This window comes from Carcharodon carcharias, chromosome 2 (genome assembly GCF_017639515.1).
Source record: "Carcharodon carcharias isolate sCarCar2 chromosome 2, sCarCar2.pri, whole genome shotgun sequence".
In the NCBI taxonomy this organism is placed as follows: domain Eukaryota; kingdom Metazoa; phylum Chordata; class Chondrichthyes; order Lamniformes; family Lamnidae; genus Carcharodon; species Carcharodon carcharias.
In genome coordinates this window covers 163,230,870-163,253,509 of record NC_054468.1, presented here as the reverse complement: position 1 = coordinate 163,253,509, position 22,640 = coordinate 163,230,870, and the positions used below count along the sequence as shown (strand labels likewise).

The following is a 22,640-nucleotide window of genomic DNA, read 5'->3' as shown; positions in this document are numbered from 1 at the left end:
ATCATGACACACATTCACACTCAAGAATAAAAGGAAAAGAAGTTACAAATTGCGAGTTACTTAAAAAAAATCAGAAAGATATTGGCATTAGTTCACTTGAAGAGTCAGTGTCCATTGAAGGTTTGTTCAGGTGGCTTTGTCTGGCAGAATTCCTGGTCTTTGTCCTTGGAACTCAGTTGAGGCAGTTGAAGATAAAGCAAAGTATTCTTATACACTGGGAATTAGTTTACTCTGTAGGTGAAATACAGGATTCTTTCTGGAGATCCAACTTTGAGAGACATGGTGGTCAGAAGCAGGCTGCTGGCCTGGAGTCCAGTTTTCTCTTCTGAGGTTAAACCGCAATTGAAGACAGGATCCAAAAGCTGTACTATTAAAGCAATTCAAACACCTCAAGTCTCAGTCATGTGACAGGGTGGTTTCAGTTCAAGCCATTCAACTAACAAGTACTTTAAGGACCCTTGTTAAAACCTATTGTATTTTCAGCAGATAACTTGTGAAATCATTGGCACAACGTTGGAGATGATGAGTCACAAATAGCTCTGTCTTTGTCCAGAGCTGGCTGTTTCAGATGTCTATGATGAGAGAGAGTAAGTAAATTGGGCTTATATTCTCAAGTTTAGAAGAATGAGGGGTGATCTCATTGTAACCTACAAAATTCTAAATGGGCCTTGATACAGTGGATGCTGAGAGATTGTTTCTGCTGATCAGGGAATCTAAAACATGGGGGCACGGTCTCAGGATAAGGGACAATCATTTAGGACTGAGATGAAGAGAAATTTCTTCACTCAAAAAGTTGTGAATCTTTGGAATTCTCTACTCCAGAGGATTGTGTTTGCTCCATAATTGAATACATTTAAGGTTTGGATGGACAGATTTTTGGTCTCTCAGGGAATGTAGGGAGCAGGTAGGAAAATGGATTTGAAGCCCAGAATTATCCATGATCGCATTGAGTGGCAGAGCGGGCTCAAAGCTCCATGTGGTCTAGCCCTGGTCCTATTTCTTTTATTCTAATGTGCAGTGTTCTGTGGTTACCTTTTGTATTGGCTTGTGAGTTGAGATCAGATCTGCATCTTCAAGACATAACCTTTTACAGTATTTGTCTACAAATGTTAATACTGTGTCCTCTGTATCCAAATGCACTATTTTTTATTCTTTCATGTGGGCATTACTGACAAGGCCAGCATTTGTTACCCATCCCTAGTTGCCCTTGTTAGGCCATTTCAAAGGCCAGAGTGCAGAGTCAATCACATTGCTGTGGGTCTGGAGTCACATGTAAGCCAGATGTTTGTGAATCAGATAGGTTTTTACAACAGTTGATCATAGTTTCATGGTCACCGATACTGATACTAGCTTTCAATTCCAAATTTTATTAATTGAATTTAAATTCCATCAGCTGCCGTGGTGGGATTTGAACCTGCACCCCCAAGCATTGGCCTGGGCTTCTGGACTATTAGTCCAGTGACATTACCACTACACCACCATTTTGTCATTAGAAATTTATTATCTTGTGTAGAATTTTAAACAATGTGTGGGGGGGGGGGGTGGATTTTATAGAGCCCACAAGAGTGGGAAATGTGGCATGTGGGATGACTTAATTGGGCAGATGTGAAATTTTGATTTCCTACGGCAGATTGAGATGCAGAGATAAAGCCAATTGCTTGTTTGCAATGTGTCAAAAATTACTGTGGCAATTTCATACTTATAATATATTTGCATGCCATGAATACTCATTAACAGGAAACAGTTTTCAATAAAGTCCTATTTTCAAGATGAAATCAGTGGCGCATGAAAATCTCCTGGCACCCAGTTCACGATCATTTGAAGATAGCATGCGCCAGTTGGCTTTGTGCAGTTGTGTGTAACATCGGTAGTTTTCCTTGTTTAACTCAACAGCACAAGGAAAGGGAGCAGGAGAATGGATGCTTGCATGGAGGCTTGGGACTGGCAAGGGTGAATCAGTGGTGAGGGGGGTTGTGGAGTGAGGTCAGGAACATGAAGGAGGAATGCAGAAAGGGCCTGGTGTCCTGGATGTGGTGGGGACACTCAGTCAAGGAAGAAAATGAGGGGTTTAAAGGTTGGTATCAGTACTGTCTACATGTGGATCCACCTCAGGGTGTTGGCTGGCAGAGTTCTTACAGGGCTTTGAGTTCACCTACAACATTTCAATTATCCCCCACTGAGATTGCTCTCGGACAATGTCCTTTTCATGGCATAGAAGGGAGGGCCAACTGAGCCTGCAAGTTCAGCCATATCCCACAGAGTGGTGAGTACAACACTAGACAATAGCATGAACATCCAATAAAAAGAGTGAATGGAAGAACACAACATTATTTCTTCAATAATAAAGGAAATGGCCCTAACACCCATTTTAACTATCAATGCCTGCCAACCATGAGGCATGCTAGCCTCAACAAATAATGAGTATGCACACATGAACAAAGTGAAACCAATATAATGTGAAATATTTACAGGTGAAATTTTGAAAAACACCCATGTCTTCCTTGTGCTCCAGCCTTTTGTTAATGGTAATCCAATTGGGCAGGAAAGTTGTGCCTATCATGCAGAGCCACCAGGAAGTGTTTTAATAGGCCACCTGTAGATGGAGCATGGTCAGCTGATGACAGTTTTCACCAATGAAAAGCTTCCCCAGCCACTAAATCGAATGTGCTTTGCATACGTAACGCTGGCACTTGGAATTTTAATTATAAGCACGTGCAAAGGGGCAAAAAGAGAGAAAGCAGAAGTGGCACACAGTTCCGATTATGACGTCAGGAATGATACGCTGTTGACAAAATCCCAGCCAATGTCCCTGGGATTAAGAGTCTGACTACCATGCAACTGAACTAGTTGGGTTCTATATTGGGAAAATCAATTATATCTAAGCTGACCCATGGAGGACACCAATTTTACAGTCCAAAATTGACTCTGTTTTCTGTTCTTTAGCCAATTCCCTAAACAACAACAGGTTGAGTTTTTATGGTATCTTCCATGTAGAAAAACATCCCAAAGATATAACAAGATAAAAATGAATGCTGAGACAAGAAATGAGAAATTAGATAGTAGTGGGGGTCAAGGAGGTGAAGTGTAGGAGAGCCTTACAGGAGAAAGGAAAGATGGAAAAACTTAGGGAGGGAATTCCAGATTATGGGACTCTCACTGTTGAAGGTTAAACTGAATGCAGGATTAGGAAATACACAAGGGAACTGAGACAAATGAATGGATAGTTTGAGCAGGAAACTAAGGCTGGCACATTCTGTTTAACATTGCATGTATTAATTCGATCATTAGACTCTGATGTAACATCTCATTAAATGCCCCTTGAAAATCAATATAAGCAACAACTGCAATTCCTTTATCAGTACGCTTCATTATTTCCCCCAAAGATTTGTCAGACACAGCTTAAGTTTTACAAGTCCATGTTGGCAGTCCTTAATTAACCTTCATCTTTCTCGAAGAGTATTAATTTTATCCTTTGTCATGGTATTTAGAAGCAGACACACGACCAATTGTTTTAAAGTTACCTGGCTTATTCTGTTACAGAGGTGTTAGATTAACAACCCTTAAATTTTCTGGCACAACTCCCAATTTTATGGGTGTTTGCAAGATTTGTTCCTCTCTGACCTCCCTCATTATTCTAGGAAGCATTCCATCATGGTCAAGTGCATTTAACAGTTTTGAGTTTCACCAATTTTCCTTACCAGTTGTTAGCTCAACTAATTGTTCCACCTCATCCTCTCTCACCCTTCAATTCTCACTATCACATGCTTCTGTGAAAAGAAAAGCAAACTCAATAAAACCACTGGCTTCATCGGCCCTACCCTTTCTTCAACTAATTTTTTATTTTGTTTTTGTTTTAATAAAACCTTTTTTTATTTTCTTTTATATTACCAGCCATACTTCCTCAGACCTCTTTATTATTCTAAGCATTTTTGCAACCTCTATATTTTCTACATTCAGTTTATATTTCCCCATTTTATTTTATATTCCCCATTATTGGCCCTGGATTTGTCATGTGACTCTTAAGTTTCATTTTATTTTGTTCATTCATCCAGTGAACTTCAGCTTTTGCCTCAGCATCTTTACTTCTTTTGAGAATATGTTTAGTCTGTACCTTTATTGTCTCCTATTTGAACAAATTGTTTATGCACTGATTTATTTGCCAATTTTTCTTCATAGTTAATCGGGCTAGTTTCCTTTTTAACTTACTGGAATTTACTTTTTTCAAGTCAATTACTTTTACCTTTGATTGTTTCCACCCCTGTTCAATTTCATATCAGATCTAATATGCCCTGCTTGTTGTTTCCTAGTTGTTTCCTTACCCTTACAATTCTTTTCTCACTTCATTTCTTAAAACGAGATCCTGCACTGCAGATTTTCTTTTTAAACTAAAACATACTAATCTAGATAACAGTTTTTATGACAACTCCTTTTCCTTCTTTACAACTTACATTACTCTTAAATCTGTATATCTCCGGCTAGTTCAAATATTGATCTTAGCTCAGTGGCAGCATTCTTGCCTCTGAGTCAGAAAGTCATGGGTTCAAACACCACTACAAAACTCATGGTGCAGTAACTTCTGAACTCCTGAGTGTCAGATTGGGGCTGGGGGTGTACCCCAAAGATGAGCTGGGGAATCCCCATTGGAAGTTCCCATGTAAGGGTTTGCATGGCAATTACCCAGAAGCGAAGAACCATTGGAAAAAGCGATTTAAATTGCAAACTTCAGACGGTTCCCACTGGGTTACACCAATAGTTACCCAGAAAGAGTTAAAGAATTAAAACCTCTTCTAACTTCTGGGTAACTGTTATAAAGATGCAGACTGACCCCCCTCACATGCCCCCCCCCCCCCCCATCAACGGGAATTTCCCTACACCTACAAACCCCCCCAGGGGCCTCCCCCAACCCCCAACTAACTACCCCCACAGTATTCCACACTCCCCAGAACCTCCATGGGATTCCAACCCCTCACAGGCCTGCCCTCCCCCCCCAACTAACCTATCCCGATACCACTCCACTGCAGGTCTGATACCCCACAAAACCAAACCTGACCCCTCCACTTGGCCCGACCAACCCCCCCAGTGACCCAACATGACCCGACCCCCTCCACTGCAGGCCCTACCTGGCCCGCCACCGACCTAACCCAAGCTCCCCCATGCAGGACCGATCCAATCTGACACTCCCCATGCAGGCCAGACCACCCCCAATGTCCTCCCTGCCCGTGGCTCGACCCACACACCCCACAAGGTCAGACTTCCCACATTTAGATTTCATGGGACCTTTAAACCTACCCGGTTTATGGCAGCTAGTGCTGTAAAAAAAGGGGCATGTCCTCCTTCAATTTGACGGAGCTGGAATTCAACACTTGGCTTCAGGGACGAGCTGCACTGCCTGGATCTTGCCTGGTCTGAGTCAGAAGGTTGGGTGAGACAGGCTCAGAAAAAAATCCACGTAGGTAATTGGGCACGGAGTGGCAACCTGATGCTGATTACCACTCCTAGGAAGTTACAGCCCATAATCTATGTGAACATTTATGTACGGTACATAAATGTACAAGGAAAATGTCATCTTTTGGATAAGATATTTAACTGAAGCCCTGTCTTGCTTTGACGGATGTGAAAGATCCCATAGCACTATTTGAAAAGTAGAAGTATTCTCCCAATGTTCTGGTGAACATTTATCCCTCAGCTAACATAACCAAAGCAGGTTATGTTGCCATTTATATGTTTGTATCCACATTCCAACAATGACCACGCTTCTATGCAAAATTAATGTCAACTCATGACCCCACCCATCCCCATGGCCCCTTATAGTCCCAATGCCAACTCAGCGCCAACTCAGGCCAACCCATGACCTGACAAGCATCACCTTTTGCCCTTATACTCTCCATGCCAACCTAGTTCCACTCATGATGTCCACCATCCCATAGCTCCTTAGAGCCCCTATGCCAGCTCAGGCCAACCCTTGCCTCCCACCCCACCATTTGCTCTTACACCATGCCAATTCACCCAGGGTCCACCAGGAGCAGACCTCATGAGCAGAGCTATGCTGAGGTGAAATAAAATAAAGTTCTAAATATCTATTACAGACTTCACTAAATGAAAACACTCTCATTCATGAAAGCCCAGTCAATACTTTTAAATCTCGTCAAGTACTTAGTCCCGTATAAAAGACAAACATTTGCATTCATAACCCCACATCAAAGGCAGCTAATCCTTTAATAAATTCTTTAAGCTGTCAATCAAACTGTGAACTTGCAGCCCTCAAAGAAAGATAATGGTAGATTATAGAAAGCAGTCAAGCATTAATAATGCTATAATGACAGCACTTACAGTTTGTGAACAAACAGCTATTGTAATTGCTGGAATGCATTTTTTCAACTCTCGGACATAGGCAGACAATTTTTATTCAATTTTTAAAGGGCTGTTCATTTAAATAACTTGACAATTCTACAGACTTTATCCGCCCATCATGAGAACTTCCAACTTTCTAAAGATTTGTAACTCCCACACTTTAGCATAAGGCCCTTGTGCAGTGAAAATGGAGACTGTTTGAAATCAGCATTGAGTTCAAATGGCCCTGCTGAGGTTGAGTTTCCCTCATGTGGGAGTTACTGCTGGCCCCCGTTCACCCACACCCACCTAACAAAAAGGTTTCTGCCAGATATGGAGGCGGGGCGGGACTTCTGGATATGTGGTTCGTCCACCATTTTAGGTATGCCGCAAATCCAGGCCGTACAGTTTAAATTTACTGTAGATCTGCACCAAATTAAATAAGTGCACAACGTGCACTTTTAGATTTAGTTGCTACTGTACTCTAATTTTTCCAGATCTCCAATTCTTTTAAATTGAGTTAACACTGCAATGAGGCACTAGAATCACTTATAGTAATCACTATCACACCAATGGCAAGTAAAAATAAATGGTATTGCAAAATATATTTTAATAATTAAACAAATTATAACACAAGGGATGTAGTTAAACATTTACTAGATCAATCAACACCCAACAAGTTACCTCTCCCTCATCACTAATGCACAAGCGAAGAAACATTCAAACTGCAATTTATATTCACCTCTGCTATGGATGTACAAATAATTATCATTATCAGTGACTAATTCCTAATTGAAAATTCCTTTTCATGTATTTCACAGACACTTCTGGGTGGAGAACAGATACTATACATTCGATCTTAATTATGTGGAATGAACATGGAAGTTCAGTGGACTCCTGATTTATTGGATCAGTTGCACTTCCTGCACTAGGTATTCCCTTCATACTGGTATATCTCAAAACTCTATGCTTGTAGCCAATGACGGTATATCAAATGAGGAAAAACATTTTCCCAATTTGCTCTCAATTATTAGGAGTTATCTTAACTTTGGACAATAGTGGAAAATGGAGGTGTCTTATAGTTCACTTAGGGAGTCCAAGTTGCTGTGGCAACATGCATTCTTACTTGCATGTTGTATTCCAGAGGTATGGATAGTGATCGTAGAAGCTCCAACAATCCTTCTATCAAATGGCCAACTAATAATTTCTCTGCTCTTACCACCTGCCATTGGTATGTGTTGGAAGGACTTGCATGTAGATACTCAACCTGTTTGGCTGTGTTATAAACGCACCTTCTTTGACCATCAAGTCCTGGGGTGAGACTTAAACCTGGAACTTCTTGGCTTGGAGGTAGAGACCCTACCAATTGCACCACAAGACCTCCCAGTGTAAAATGAGCCATTTCCAATTGACTGCTCAATGTCTGATGTTCCCTTCTACTAACTTTAGTGGAAAGGAAAATCAGACTTGAGGCATGATAGATGAACAAAACAATATCAATCCTTTTACACCATAGCCAAAAGTTAATATTACCCTAATTAGGTTTACCACAGAGGCCCAGATCTTCCAAAGCTTCGGAGGTGAATGTTGAGATGTAAGTATTTACCCAGGAAGTTTAAATTTCTGATGGGTAGAATTACCTTGCCCGGCTCCTCCAAGAACGACTCTGACATTGACTTAAGAGTCAGAGATTGAGTTTTGATGCTCTCTACTTACCCAAATATTTACCCCACCCTTCTTCTGCTGTTAATCTCAGGTGTAGTAATTTACAGAAGGAGCTGTATAGTAAAGACTTAAAAAACATCCCCCCTCCACACCCCTGACAATGCTCACTCCTCCCCTCCCCCCCGACAATGCTCACCCCTCTGCACCCTGACAATGTTCACCACCCTTTACCTACCCTCCCGAGAAAGGCTCAATTCCCATCCTGACAGTGCTCACACTCCCTCCACCCCGCACCCCCAACAATGATCTCCCCCACCGTGTACCCCGACAATGCTCAACTTCCCAACTCCCTCTCGGTAATGTTCACCCCATCTGCCTCTCTGACAGTGTTAACACCCGTCCTGACAATGCTCACACCCCATACCCCTATTCCCCCAAACAAACTCAAAACAATTAAATATCTTAAACGTAGAAATAGTTTTTAAAAAAAACCTTAAGAACCTTAAAAACTTACCATAACACTGTGTGGGGGAGTGGGTTAAAGTCCTCTCAGCATCTAGTCGATAAGACTTCATTCAGAGTAATCATTTTAACCTTGGGAAATTGTATAAAATGGGTCATATCAAATTAGCCACACATAATATGCTGCACCTGATTATCATTTCCACTAAAGTCAATGAAGGGAAGACCCATGTTTGACATATAAGAGGAAAACAATTGGATATCACTTAATCCACTTTACACCATTAATCAAAGATTTTAATTTGTGTAGGAACTGTACTTAATATATATGTGAGCAATAATGATCTGTTCAAGGTTAGGAATACAGCAGCTATAGTCAGCACTCATGTACCACTTGCCTTTTTCAACATAGAAAAGGAGCCTGTTGCTCCAAGACACACAGAAATTTGATTGCTAACCCTTTATTTACTAAGATGTTTAATGTACAACTCTCTAGAATGTCTAACATATTGATTTCCATTCTTATTAAAGGCAATGGAAAGGCAAATTGGGAGAGATCAAATGGGCTGCTGATGAGTTATCCATTTTACACTCGTGCAAAGTCAAAATGCTCACCTAGGACTTCAGTACAAAATCTAGTCTAAAATGCCAATACAGTAGAGAAAGTGCTGCATTGTCAGAGGTGACATCTTACAAATGAAACATTGAGGTAATTTTAACCTAGTCTGTCGGGCAGAAAAAAACCATGGGATTAAGGTGATAACCAGTTTTACACACTACGCAACATTTGATGGAGAGTAAAATTGCCAAACCTGCCTGGTATCCAAACAGAGAGGTTGAATTAAAATCAGTTCCATTGCCTCTGTTTTGTCTCTCCTCCCTTTCTTCAAAGTCCTCACTTATCCATCTCAACAACACAAGGGGATTCACTGCACATAACGAAACACCATTATTCCACATTAGTGAGTCATCTTACTTGGCATACACAAATACCTTTTTAACAATTCTTCTGGTAGATCTGAATTTCTGGGCTTCTCTAAAGTTTTATCAGCTCTCTTGAAGTTACGGAGCATGCAGCAGACAATGACTGGACCAGCGAGATAAATATTGTGGCTATAAGAGGAGGTCAGACACTGGGCAAGTAACTCATCCCCTGATTTCTCAAAGCCTGTCCACCATCTACAAGGCACAAGTCAGGAGTGTGATGGAATACTCCCCACTTGCCTAGATGAGTACAGCTCCAACAACACACAAGAAACTTGACACCATCCAGGACAAAGCAATGCACTCGATCGGCACTGTGGCTGCACCTACACCACATGCACTGCAGTGGCTCAAGAACAAGGTTCATGAACATTACCTTCCCAAAAGTAATGCTCTGTCTCCATGTACCACCCTCATTGTTCAATGGTTCAAAATCATGGCTTATGCTATGATATCACTAAGGGTCAAGACAAGAAGGCAGGCCCCAAGAACAACCTCAACTGGTATAAGGATTGAACCTATGCTTTTGACATTATTTTGCACCACGCTCCAGTCATTTGAGCTAACAAATGCCCTTCACCAAGGATAATTAGGGAAGGGTGATAAATGCTGGCCTTGCTAGCAACACTCACATTCCATAAACCAATAAAAATGGCAGTCTGGATACCTGCTCAGGTATGTTATGCAAAGCTCCTCTGGAACTGTCCAGGTAGCAAACGCTTTGCTTGAACGATCTGATTGTTTGCTTGACGATATTGTTTGTAGCATCATGGTTCTCATTGTAGGCCAATTCTGTAGCTATGTGCAGAGCCCTCCTGTCCAATGATCTTTGCCTCACTCTCCATAATCAAACATCCTGCAGTGCATGAGTGTCTTTAAAAAGCGGGGAACTGTCTGGAGCATGTGGTTTCTTCACAACACTTTTTGGTCCCCTGCAGAGTGCAGATGCCACTGCCAGTGTTATGGAGCAGTGTAGCACAGGAACTGCTTGGGGTCACATAAAATCATGGAAATGAAGTGGGTGCCCCAATTATATGTGCCCAACTTATTTGGAACTGGCATAGGCAGGTCATGAACTATAGAGTAATCATGGCATAGAAAGAGGTCCTTCAGCCCATCGAGTCTCTGCTGGCTCTCTGTAGAGCAATCTAGATCCCTGCACCCAAAAATCGGGCACACCAATTTCTAGCCCTTTGTCTTTTAATTATTAGTAGTGGGGTGATTGGGATGTCTGTAGTTGACACCTGCTCCTTATCCACTGCTAGGAATCCCAAGGCCTCCCCCTCATTTACTGTTAAATTTGAGCTGCAGTGCTGAAAATGTCAGCAGGCTGCGATTTTTGAAGATTGATTGGACCACCCACCCTCTGCCTTTTGCGGAAGCCTCACCAATGGCTCGATTTGTGTTTGTTAAATGTTTAACTGTTGGATTGGATTTGTGTTGCTCAATCTCGATATTTTTAATCCTTGCACCATCCCCCACCCGACAATTCTCTCTCACCCATTTAAAATTAAACAAATACGACCCAGCCCTTTGAGGTTTTCTGTTTACGACATTAACCTAGGACAACAAATTGATGTCAGAAATAACATTTCGAATTAGAAAGTGTCAGCTAGTTTGCAAACTCACTTAAGTAAACAGGTCGGTGTTTATTTTTTTGAATGAGGGGCGCTGATTTGACTTGTTGAGAAGTGTCAACATCCCAGAGAACGAAACTTGCCAAGTTTGATTCAAGTATCTGGAGTTTCTTTAAAAAAAATCAAAACAGATTATATTTTTAATACACAGATACTTATACTCCCTAAAGAGTGCGATTTCCCTTCAGGTTTGTGGTACAACACGCACTGAAGCAAAGTTTTGTGTAATAAGAACACAAAGCGCTGGGAAAAGGTCTGGTGCGGCTGGTAGCAGCCAGTCAGCAGTGTCTGGCTGGGAGGTGGGTCCGCCTCAGCAATGGCTCCCAGCGATGGCCAACAGCTCTGCAGAGCAGTGATCGTACCCGGTAATGGGGTGGGGGACGTGGAGGACAGTAACTGGTACAAATGGGTGAAGGATCAACTGAAGCAGGTCGGTAATAGCAATAGTTTATTCCAGGTGAGAAGTGCCAGCTCCTGGCTGAAAGTTTGCGGGAGGGAGAGAGGGAGCTCCTGGAGCCAGCAGGCAGACTCGGCCCTCTCCTGAAATAACAGACAACTTGCTTCCGCTTCCCCTGCCGGTGTTTTTTTTATATATAAATGTGTTCCTTTAGTCAAAGGCTGAGGTTCTGTTCTGATTTATTCATTCTCTCGCTGTTTAAGCTGGACTCACAGAGGTCAAACTTGCCTCTGATGTGACTGGTAGATGCTACACATCAGAGTGATGCATAGTAACCGAAAGCGATTTTAGTGCAGACCACGACCAAATTTCCTTAAGGGCCTATTTCCTGTCTGAACCACTGTAAGAAGCCATCTTGCAATTATGCACAAGGATGCCATTGTTTTGGAATTCATCTCGTTTATAATTTTTTTCATTAAAAATTAATAAATTGGTTTTATAGCATGCTAGTGTTGTCACCTCTTCCTGTAAAGGTGTCATATAGCAGAGGCAACTCCAGGGTGAAAGGGTGTGATAAAGGTCAGCATCTGGAAATATTGTTTAATTTCCAGTCTTCCCAGTGGTTGTCTGACATTAAGTGGTTGGTAGGATGCAACTTGTGTATTTTCCCTTGAAGTGAATCCTACGCCTAAGTGTGACAGAGGTACTAATCAGGGAAGGGATCTGATGTTAAATGGAAGAGGAAGCAAAAAAAGGAACACAGGAACTATCATATAGTGTTTCCTGCTTTGTCTTGTGTGTGATGACAGGTTTCTTGAATCTTGGTAGATGCAATCATATTGCAGGGGAATATACTGTTTCAGTAACATTACAGAAATCACAATGAGGAGTTTTGATGTAGTAAGTAAGGAGAGATTGTTTCCATTGGCAAGTGGGATTAAGAACCCTCTTAAGAACCAGAAGGGAAATGAGAATTGTTTTATGCAGTGAGTTATTATGAACTGGAATGCAGAGCCTGAAAAGGTAGGTGGAAGCAAATTCAATAACTTTCAAAAGGGAATTAGATATATACTTGGGAAATATGGGAAATGGATATATAATTTATATAGAAAAGAATTGCATGGCTATGGGGAAATAGAAGGGGTGATTCTAATTGGATAGCTCATTCAAAGAGCTAGTACAAACAGGGTGGGTCAAATGGCCTCCTATGACTCTGCACCTTCAAAGTCCAATTCATTACTCATCAGGACAAACTATTAGGGGCACACTGTTGCATGGACTATTTGATGCAGTACTAGCACCATTACACTTACTGAAAATATCCTGTCCTAACAATCACCCATGAAAGTAATGCATTTGAAAAACCTGCCCAAGGTACAAAGAAGAAAGTACATTTCTCCTGCATTAATCATAGCTTAAATCACCTTAAAGTTTTAATCTTTTACAAGCATGTTTACAACTTTTAAATGCCCTTTCATTATTCAATTATGATTTTTTTATCTATATGCTCTGTACTAGTCAGTACAATGGATTTCTATGCCTTAATGCAAATGAAAGAGACATTATTGTTTAATTGGATTGTATTCCATATCTCTTTAATTTTTAAAAATATTTTGCAGATCCCAGATTTTCAGTGCTTGCTTCAAAACATGCCTGACCCATGTAAGTGATTTTTGAAAGCTGACATTCCAGTTACCGATAAAACGATTTTTTTTATTGAAAGATACAGTCTGTTTTATTTAATCTAAATCTGTTGTTCAGTGACAGCTAGAAAAACAATATGGCTTCCTTTTATGGAGAAAACACTGCAGTGTGATGAACAGACCGTTATCATTGGACACAGTTCTGGGGCTGTTGCAGCTATGAGGTATGAGTTTCTGAAAGGATGATGAATAGGATTTGAGTTCACAAAACAGTGATGTGTTTAGCAAAGTTATTTTTACCCACCCAAAAGATATATCAATTTTTCATAGGAAAACAGGGAGTAACAACCAGTAGCAATACTGTATGTTGTCTTGTTGTTAGAAGCCAGATGGAAAACATATTAGTTTTATTATGCACAGGCTTTTTAGTTTAGAGATGGCTGAACAATATAGTTGAATTCAATATGTATATATTGTTTATTAATTACTGTTGTGATGTTCACATCCTGAACCCTAAGTTATTGTACTGAATGTGACTGGAGCAAATTAGGTGGAGTGAATAGCTTTTAACCTTTTAAGCTTTTGTTCGTCTGACCTAATATCTCTTCATGAGGCTCAGTGTTTCATAATTGTTCCTGTGAAGTGTCTTGGATGTTTCAATATGTGAAAGGCACGATATAAATATGAGTTGTTATATTAGAGAACAAGTAATGCTGACAAGTATAACATGCTGCTGACATATTGGGATATTTGAATTAAAAACCAGAGAATTATATGGATCACTGTGCATTCTAAGAATGCCTCCCTTTTTAAACATAACTCAAAATAGAAAACCCCAATACCTTTAAGCTGCTGAGCTAAGGGAATGTAGTAGGAAACTTGTAATGTAATTTCCCACAAAGTATTGGGTATGGTTTACTAATTATGTATGTTTGTTTTAGATATGCTGAAACGCACAGGGTATATGGTATTATATTGGTATCTGCATATACATCTGACCTCGGGAATGCCATTGAACGAGAAAGTGGTAAGGTATTTCCCCTGCTTTCGACCTTCCTTCCATTCACTCCTCTTCATAACAATATCAGTCTATCAATCGTAATCTTGAAAATTTCAATTGACCTAGCATCCACATGAGAGTTTAATTGTTTGTTGTTGTTCTGAATCTTTTGGGGGATGAGAGTTCCACGTGAAGTGATACAAATAAATGGTAAACGATATGTTACTGTCTCAATGATCACAAGTGGTTAAGCAAGTGAGTGGCTGAGACATACAGACCAGGAAGCTCCCAGGTTAGGTCTCAGGTCTGTGCTGTGCTAAATTAGCTGAACTCAGCTGACACTAGGAGCCTACAATTTGACAACCCTATAGGCAGTATGGATATTGGATGAGAACAGATTTGTAATTGGTTGTGATACTTGATGGCCTAAAGGCCTGCTGAAACTTGCTGTCATGGCCACTGCACAAAACGAAGAAGAATAAATAATTGGTAAATATTAACACTGAATCCATACAATGGAAAGACTGCATTCTATCCATGTCTGTTACACCATGCTTTTGATAGCTGCTACACCGGAAACTCATCATCATTGTCATCAGCGGTCCCTCGGAATTCAGGATGATGTCCGTCAGTCTTGGTGAGACTTCAGATAACTGAGTCCAATTCTGGATCCACATGTTCTGCCGCAGTGGGGATACATTGTTGCGGAGGGGGGTGGAAATCACAGCCCCAGGTTGGCTTCCTTCTCTTTCCTCTGGCACGGCAGGTTCCACCTTTTTGTCAAGTCGCTGAGCCTCGAAGCCGCTTGCACCTTGATGGACCAGGTGGTGCCATGCCGAGCAGTCAGTGGCATTCTCCTCCCAGTCAGTGGTGTTATGCCTCTGTGCTTTAGGGCGACCTTGAGTGTATCCTTATACCTTTTCCTTTGGCTGCCGTTTGAGTGTTGGCCAACAGAGAGCTGTGAGAAGAGAACCTGCCGAGGGAGGCAGTTTTTGGGCACCAAATGCAATGGCCTGTCCATTGGAGTTGGTTCCACAGGAGCAGAGCTTCAATGCTGGGTAGATGCAGCTTCATAGAGGACGCTCACATTAGTCCAGCAGTTCACCCATTTGATCCCCAGGATTCGATGCAAGCACCACTGTTGGAAACTGTCAAGGATCTTAATGTGGTGTCAGTAGACAGTCCATGTTTCACTGCAGTAGAGGAGGGTTGTCAACACAACGGCCTTATAAACCAGAACCTTTGTTGACTTGCAAAGGCCCCTGTTGTCAAAGGCATATTAGTGCAGCTTGAAGAAGGCAGCACTGGCACAGTTGTCTTGGTGCTGGATTTCCTCATCGATGGTCCGTTGAGAGAGGTGGCTGCTGAGATAAGGGATGTGCTAAAACTACATTCTCTCCGCCCATCAAACATCCATAAGGTAAACATTAGTGATTGGCGATTTAAGAGGTAAGTCCTCATCTTAGCTAATCAAATGATTAAATATGTAATGCAAACAATTCAAAAGTGGTTCAGTTCAGTTGCTAAATATTTATAATGAGCAAAGAAATGAACAGCAGAAAACTGATCAATCAAGTTGCTCAATCTTTTTGAAAGCTATCAATGCCAAGTTGTCAAATAGTAGGAAGTGACCAAATTAGACTTTTCACAAAATCTTTGTAAAATTGGTTTGAATTGCCACTGTGAATTTTTCCCTCCATTGCTAAAGTAACATTTGTTACATAAGAAACAGAATCCAGTGCTGCTACTTACCCAGAGTTATCTGTGTGGTGATCTCAGTCCCAGGAAAATGTTTTCTTGGAAAAGGCTACTCCTGGGTCAGGAGCTTGGAGTATAGAAACATAGAAAATAAGAGCAGGAGTAGGTCACTCGGCCCTTCGAGCCTGCTCCGCCATTCAATATGATCATCGCTGATCCTCTATCCCAACGCCATACTCCCTCTCTCTCCCCATGACCCTTGATGCTGAGTCCAGAAATCTATCTATTTCCTTAAATATATTCAGTGACTTGGCCTCCACAGCCTCCTGTGGTAGAGAATTCAATGAGTTCACCACCCTCTGAGTGAAGAAGTTTCTCCTCATCTCAGTCCTAAATGGTCTACCCCGTACCCTGAGACTGCAACCCCATGTTCTAGACCACCCAGCCAGGGGAAACATCATTCCTGCATTAAGTCTGTTCATCCTGGTCAGAATTTTATAAGTTTCAATGAGATCTCCTCTCATTCTTCTAAACTCCAGTGAATACAGACCTAATCGGCCCAATCTCTTCTCGTACAACAATCCTGCCATCCCAGGAATCAGTCTGGTGAACCTTTGCTGTACTCCCTCTATGGCAAGTATATCCTTTTTTAGGTAAGATGACCAAAGCTGCACACAATAATCCAGGTGCGGTCTCACCATGGCCCTGTATAGTTGTAGTAAGACATCCTTGCTTCTGTACTCAAGTCCTCTCGCAATGAAGGCCAGCGTACCATTTGCCTTAACTGCTTGCTGTATCTGCATGCTTGCTTTCAGTGATTGGTGTACAAGGACATCCAGGTCCCTTTGTACATCAACATTTCCCAATCTATCACTATTTAAATAGCATTCTGCCATTCTGTTTTTCCCGCCAAGGTGGTTAACCTCACACTTATCCATGTTATACTGCATCTGCCATGTATTTACCCACTCTCGACCTGTCTAAATCACATTGAAGCCTTAGAACACCCTCCTCATCACTCAAATTCCCACCTAGTTTTGTGTTGTCAGCAAACTTGGAAATATTACATTTGGTTCCCTCGTCCAAATCATTGATAAATATTGTGAATAGCTGGGGCCCAAGCGCTGATCCCTGTGGCAATCCAATAGTCACCACCTGCCACTCTGAAAAATACCCATTTATTTCTACTTTCTGTTTCCTGTCTGCTAATCAATTCTCAATCCATGCCAATATATTACCCCCAATCCCATGTGCTTTAATTTTACACATTAACCTCTTATGTGGGGCTTTATCAAAAGCTTTCCGGAAATCCAAATCCACCGCATTCACTGGTTCTCCCTTATCTATTCTGCTGGTTAAGTCCTCAAAGAACTCCAGTAGGTTTGTCAAACATGATTTCCCTTTCTTAAATCCATGTTGACTTTGTCTAATCCCATGGATATTTTCTAAGTGCCCTGTTATCACATCCTTTATAATAGACTCAAGCATTTTCCCTATTACCTAGGTTAGACTAAATGGTCCATAATTCGCCGTTTTCTCCATCCCTCCTTTTTTAAATAGTGGGGTTACATTTGCCATCCTCCAATCTGCTGAGAATGTTCCAGAATCTACAGAACTTTGGAAAATGACACCCATTGCATCCACTATTTCCATGGTCACCATCTTTAGTACCCTGGGATGTGGATTATCGGGCCTGGGGATTTATCGGCTTTCAGTCCCATTAATTTCTCCAGCACTATTGCTTTAGTAATGCTAATTTGCTTCAATTCCCCCTTCTCACTAGACCCTTGGTTTCCTAGTATTTCTGAGAAGTTATTTGTGTCTTCTCCCATGAAGGCAGAACTAAAGCAGTTGTTCAATTGCTCTGCCATTTCCTTATTTTCTATTATAAGTTCTCCCATTTCAGACTGTAAGGGACCTACATTTGTCTCCACTAATCTTTTTCTTTTTACATACTTATAAAAGCTTTTACAGTCCGCTTTTATGTTCCGTGTAAGTTTACTCTCATACTCTATTTTTCCCCTCTTAATCAGTCTCTCGGTTCTCCTTTGTTGAATTCTAAACTGCTCCCAATCCTCCGACTTGCTACTTTTCCTAGCAACTTTATATGACTCCTCTTTGGCTCTAATACTATCCTTAATTTATTTTGTTATCTATGGCTGGGCTGCTTTTCCTGTTGTGTTTTTGCACCAGAAAGGAATATATAACTATTGCAATGCATACATTTGTTCCCTAAATATTAGCCATTGCCTATCCACCATCATGCCTTTTAATGAAGTTCCCCAATCTATCTTAGCCAACTCATGCCTCATACTTTCATAGTTTCCTTTGTTAAGAGCCTCAGTTATTGAGTAGGAAATTTTGGAATATTTTTTCTTTACATAAACTTTGTTCTTCCCAGTTGACTGTAGTCCACACTAAGCACAGCAAACCCCTCCTCTCTAAATTATGTGCCCACTCACTGGTGGGTTTCCTGAGGCTCGATTTTCTGCTGTGGACACCTGACCGACTGTGAGTTGTTTCTAGGAGCCAATCCAACTGATTTGGGCTGACTTCTCCTGATCTGCAGGAAGCCGTTCCCAGTCTATTGTTGGATTCTTTTGCAGTTTGGACCGTCTAGATGCAATCATGGTGCTTATTTCCTGGGCCTGATTTCTGCATATCCTTTTACCCACCTTACTGCAGTGCTTTGCTTTTCAACCCAGGGACTCCTATAGAAATAATGTTAGAATGTTGTCTGCAGTACACCTTCACATGTCCCTTATTGGAAGCCCTGATTTTGGCTTTCTGCTTGAGTGTATCTTTGTGTGAGTGAGTGATTAAGGAGAGAATAAAAATGCTATTAGCCTATGTTTAAGGGAGCTTCCAGCTTCACCAGTCCCACACCTTGGGCTGAATTTTAAGGCCTTCAGAGGTGGGAAGGAAGGGAAATTCATTCAGGGGTGCCCAGTGCATGTCAGGGGCAGCCCCCCTCTCAAAAATATCACCCCCCACACCCCCCAACTTCCTCATGCATTGCCTGCTCTACAAAACCCAACCCTTGCTTCCTCCTTCCCCATCCCTGGGTTCTAGGACCCCCCCTCCCACCGCCCGCACTAAAATCCCAGGACTTACCTTTTTTGGGGCAGCCATGATCATCTTCACCCTCCTTCCTGCAGTCCCGACAGCACCCACTACTGAGCTCTGGTGCTGCCAGGACTGCTAGAGCTGCCAGCCAGTCAGCTGCTGAGCGTGGGTCACCCTCCCGCTGAGGGGTGGAATTCCCACTGTTAAGCAATTTAGCCTGCCCGCGGCATATTATAGCTGCAGGACGGGCTTTCTCAGAGCATGTTGTCTTACAGCCGACTTTTCTTTCAGGGGAGTGAGGGGGGGGTGGTGGTAGGGAAGAGTGGTGAGCAGTCCGCCACCAAGTAAAATGCAGCCCCTTATGCTTTCTTCAAACACTGCAATTCCAGAGTGACGACCTCAGACATACTAAACGCAGCAAGTTCCAGGAACCTTGTCTTGGTAGCAATTGCTCCCCCTTATTGTATACTGCTTGAACTTTAAGGAAAATGGTAGTTTTCTGAAAATGCGAAGTTTGGAGCACATTCAGAATGACACCCAAGCAAGACTACCCCTCATTCCCTTCACTGTGTATCCTCGACCCCAGATGGACAGAAATTTGATGGTCTCTTGGCCTCCTGTTTGAAAAGCTATGAATCTGTCTGTTCCCTATCACCCTTCTGACCTGGACACTGCTCTTTAGTTACAGAATTTGAGAGTTCTGTCAAGCAATGTTCAGTTTATCTGGAAGTCTCTACAATGTAATCCCTGAATTTCTTCTGCAGTGAAAGATTTTCTAGCTTCCATAGTCTCTCTTCATAGCCCAGTTGCCTAACAGAATCTTCTCCAAAGCCAGGATGTCTTCAGGGCAGTATGATGACCAGATCTGAATACATTGCTCTTGGCTGAGCCAGAGCTGGACACAGGTGTCAGCCGTGGCTCAGTGATAGCATTCATTGCCTCCTGCCAAAAGGTTGTAGATTCAGGCCCCAGGGACATATGAGCACAGAATCAAGGCTGACATGCCTGTGCTGTACTGAGGGAGCGCTGCATCATAGGAAATGCTGTATTATAGTGACAGTTGTATGGTCATTATAATGTTGCTCTTTTTGTGAGATTTTGCTGTGCAGTGTGCAAATCACTTCCTACATTACAACAGTGATTACACTTTAAAAAGTCTGTAAAGCACTATGGAACATCCTGAGATTGTGAAAGGTGCTATAAAATGCAAGTCTTTCTTTTCATAAACTCATGATTGCCCTAAGACTTAAGACAGTCAATCTTCCTGGGCCCAGCCTGCAAATAGCACCTGAGGAATGAGCATAATGCCAAATTACAGGAAAGCATCTGACTTTCATTTACAGCTATTTACATGATTGTGACCCGTTCAGATGGTCAAGTGCAGCCAGCTGAAAAGTCATACAGGCAGCTTATGGATGGCTCAGGTAAAGAACAGAGCATGGTTGAGGTTGAGCGTGTAAAGTTAACATGTTCCCATCAGAAAATCAAAAGGTTCTTTTATTCATTAATTATAAAGTGCAAACAATTCGAAAGATTAAATCACACAATCTGCTTTTCAGCAAAATGCATGGAGGTTTTCACCTTTAATTGAATAATTAATACAAGTATTGACATGTACAGAAATCAGACTTTGATTTTGATGTGACATTGTCCTTTTTTTTTAAAGGATATTTCAACAGTCCATGGCAATGGGAGAAGATCAAATGCAATTGTACCCATATCGTTCAGTTTGGTTCAACTGATGACCCTTTCCTCCCGTGGTCTGAACAGCAGGAAGTAGCAGATGGTCTTGAGGCAGAACTCCACAAATTCACAAACCGAGGGCATTTTCAGGATGAAAAATTTCCTGAATTAATAACTGTTGTTTTCAAGATGAGGAAAGCACCTTGATAATCAGTAACCTTTTCATTCATGGGTTGATTGAATTATTTTCTTTGATTTAGATTTCTTTTTCATAAACTTTTATTCTTAAACTGATGTGTTAAACTTAAAATTATGAGGAAGCTATTTGTTACATGAAGCATATAAACAGGATTTCAGAATGGCAGATTACACTGCTGATAGTGACTGGAAGCATTGAACAGATTTACTACATCTTCTGCAGCTTATGGTAATAAGTGATGATTGCCATTTTGTCACATCAGAGCAAATAAACAAACCTTAACTTGTACAAGAGAAAGTACTGTGGATGCTGGGAATCTGAAATAAAAAAACAGAAAATGCTGGAAATACTCAAGTCTGGCAGCAGCTGTGGAGAGAGAAACCGTGTGTTTCAGGTCAATGACTCTTCGCAGAGCTGGGAGTGCTTAGAGATGTAACAGTTTTTAAACCAGACAAGAAAAGCAGGGAGGGAAGAAGGTGGAAGGCAGAAGAGATTAAATGACAGAAGAGGTGATGGTGAAAATGTAAAGGGATAAGTAAAAGATGTGTCTAGAGGACGTGTAAGTGGGAATAGCTGAATCACAAGCAGCTGCAACCAAAAATAAACATAGTTTATGATCTAAAATTGTTGAATGCTGAGTACGGAAGGCTGTATGTAAAGTTTTCTGTTTAAAGATGAAGGGCTGTTCCTTGAGCTTGCATTGAGTTTCATTGGAACAGTATAGGAGTCCTACCCAACAGTATATCCAATAAACTCCACTTTATAAACTTTTTCACTAACATTCTAATTTAAATTTAGTTTTCCTACCTCAGGAAAATCGCTGGGCAGTTACTTGGGTTATTTAAAAAAAAAAATTATATCCATTTTATGAACTTACTCCAGTTTTGTCACATGATTCAGAAGGTACATTGGTTCATTCATGATGAGAATACTGTTAGCCATATCGTAGAGTCATCTGCTGTTGTGAAGGTGAGGGATTTCAAGATAATTTAGCAATGGTCCCTGGGTTATATCATGGGTTGTGCTACATTGAGAGCGGTCTTCCAAGGTTAGACTGCTACAGTTTTTCAGGCTTTAGGGGGAATTTGTTATCTTATGGACCCATTCCATTCTACTCGGGATGATCTATATTAGGTATGTGTCTCAGCCTTCCTTCCTTCCCTAACCCTAACCCAAAATGCAGGAGGAATCTTGAAGTTAATTGATAGCCATATTCCACATGCATTTGTTATAGTTAGATTTGAACTTTGCCTGGATGCAGGACGCATATGTTTGTGATAAGCAGTCACTGCTGTGCTAATCTGTATCTTAGTGACTGGAAAGGGGGAAAGAGCCTCCAGCTCTCAGCTTGATCTGTTTAGTAGTGCTCTTGCTTTTGACAGAGGTTGCAGATCCAGGGTCTGCTCTATGATCGAGTACATAATCTACTTTGATAACTCAGCAGTTTTTTAAGCCTGCCCACCTGTCAGAAACTGGGTGAGCTTAACTTAACCGTGAAATGTTCTTGCTCGTCCCACCTCTTCTGAGCCATGGGCAAGGACCTGTGATAGAGACCAGCCGGGTTCTTCTTTACACAGGACACTCAGTTGCAATGACATAATCATCAGGATGGTTTTCCTGATTGGCCAAACCAAGTGGGAAGAGGAGTTGGGGCCAGAAGTGGCCCAAAGCATTTTACTGTTTTGAATTCTAGTTGAGCCCAGAGCAGTAGGAACATGCCTTCCTGCCCCTCCCACTGCCTTATACTCCACCCCACACCCGCAACCAACTGAAGCGACCCATCGAAATCTCCTCCCTGTGATTTACGTGAAGGCCAAACTCCTATCCTTTCAGTGCGCTCTGTTTCTGGCGGGAGACTGAGTGCAACAAGTTTCTT

At 41.6% G+C, this 22,640-nt stretch overlaps 1 protein-coding gene across 1 annotated transcript; it reads left to right on the top strand.

The window, feature by feature from the left end:
* Positions 1 to 11,348: 11,348 nt before the first annotated feature.
* rbbp9 (retinoblastoma binding protein 9) lies at positions 11,349 to 21,141 on the top strand. The gene is made up of 5 exons (XM_041203709.1): positions 11,349 to 11,508; positions 13,095 to 13,137; positions 13,237 to 13,342; positions 14,060 to 14,145; positions 20,549 to 21,141. The coding sequence occupies exons 1-5, from the start codon at positions 11,395 to 11,397 to the stop codon at positions 20,770 to 20,772; spliced, it is 573 nt and encodes a 190-aa protein (XP_041059643.1). The 5' UTR covers positions 11,349 to 11,394; the 3' UTR covers positions 20,773 to 21,141.
* The last annotated feature ends 1,499 nt before the right edge of the window (positions 21,142 to 22,640 follow it).

What these genes read in the sequence shown, in the direction of transcription:
- rbbp9 (XM_041203709.1), top strand. Translation starts at nt 11,395, where the DNA reads ATGGCTCCCAGCGATGGCCAACAGCTCTGCAGAGCAGTGATCGTACCC. An exon ending in TGAAGGATCAACTGAAGCAG is followed by an intron (nt 11,509 to 13,094) that starts GTCGGTAATAGC and finishes AATATTTTGCAG; the next exon opens with ATCCCAGATTTTCAGTGCTT. An exon ending in GGGGCTGTTGCAGCTATGAG is followed by an intron (nt 13,343 to 14,059) that starts GTATGAGTTTCT and finishes TGTTTGTTTTAG; the next exon opens with ATATGCTGAAACGCACAGGG.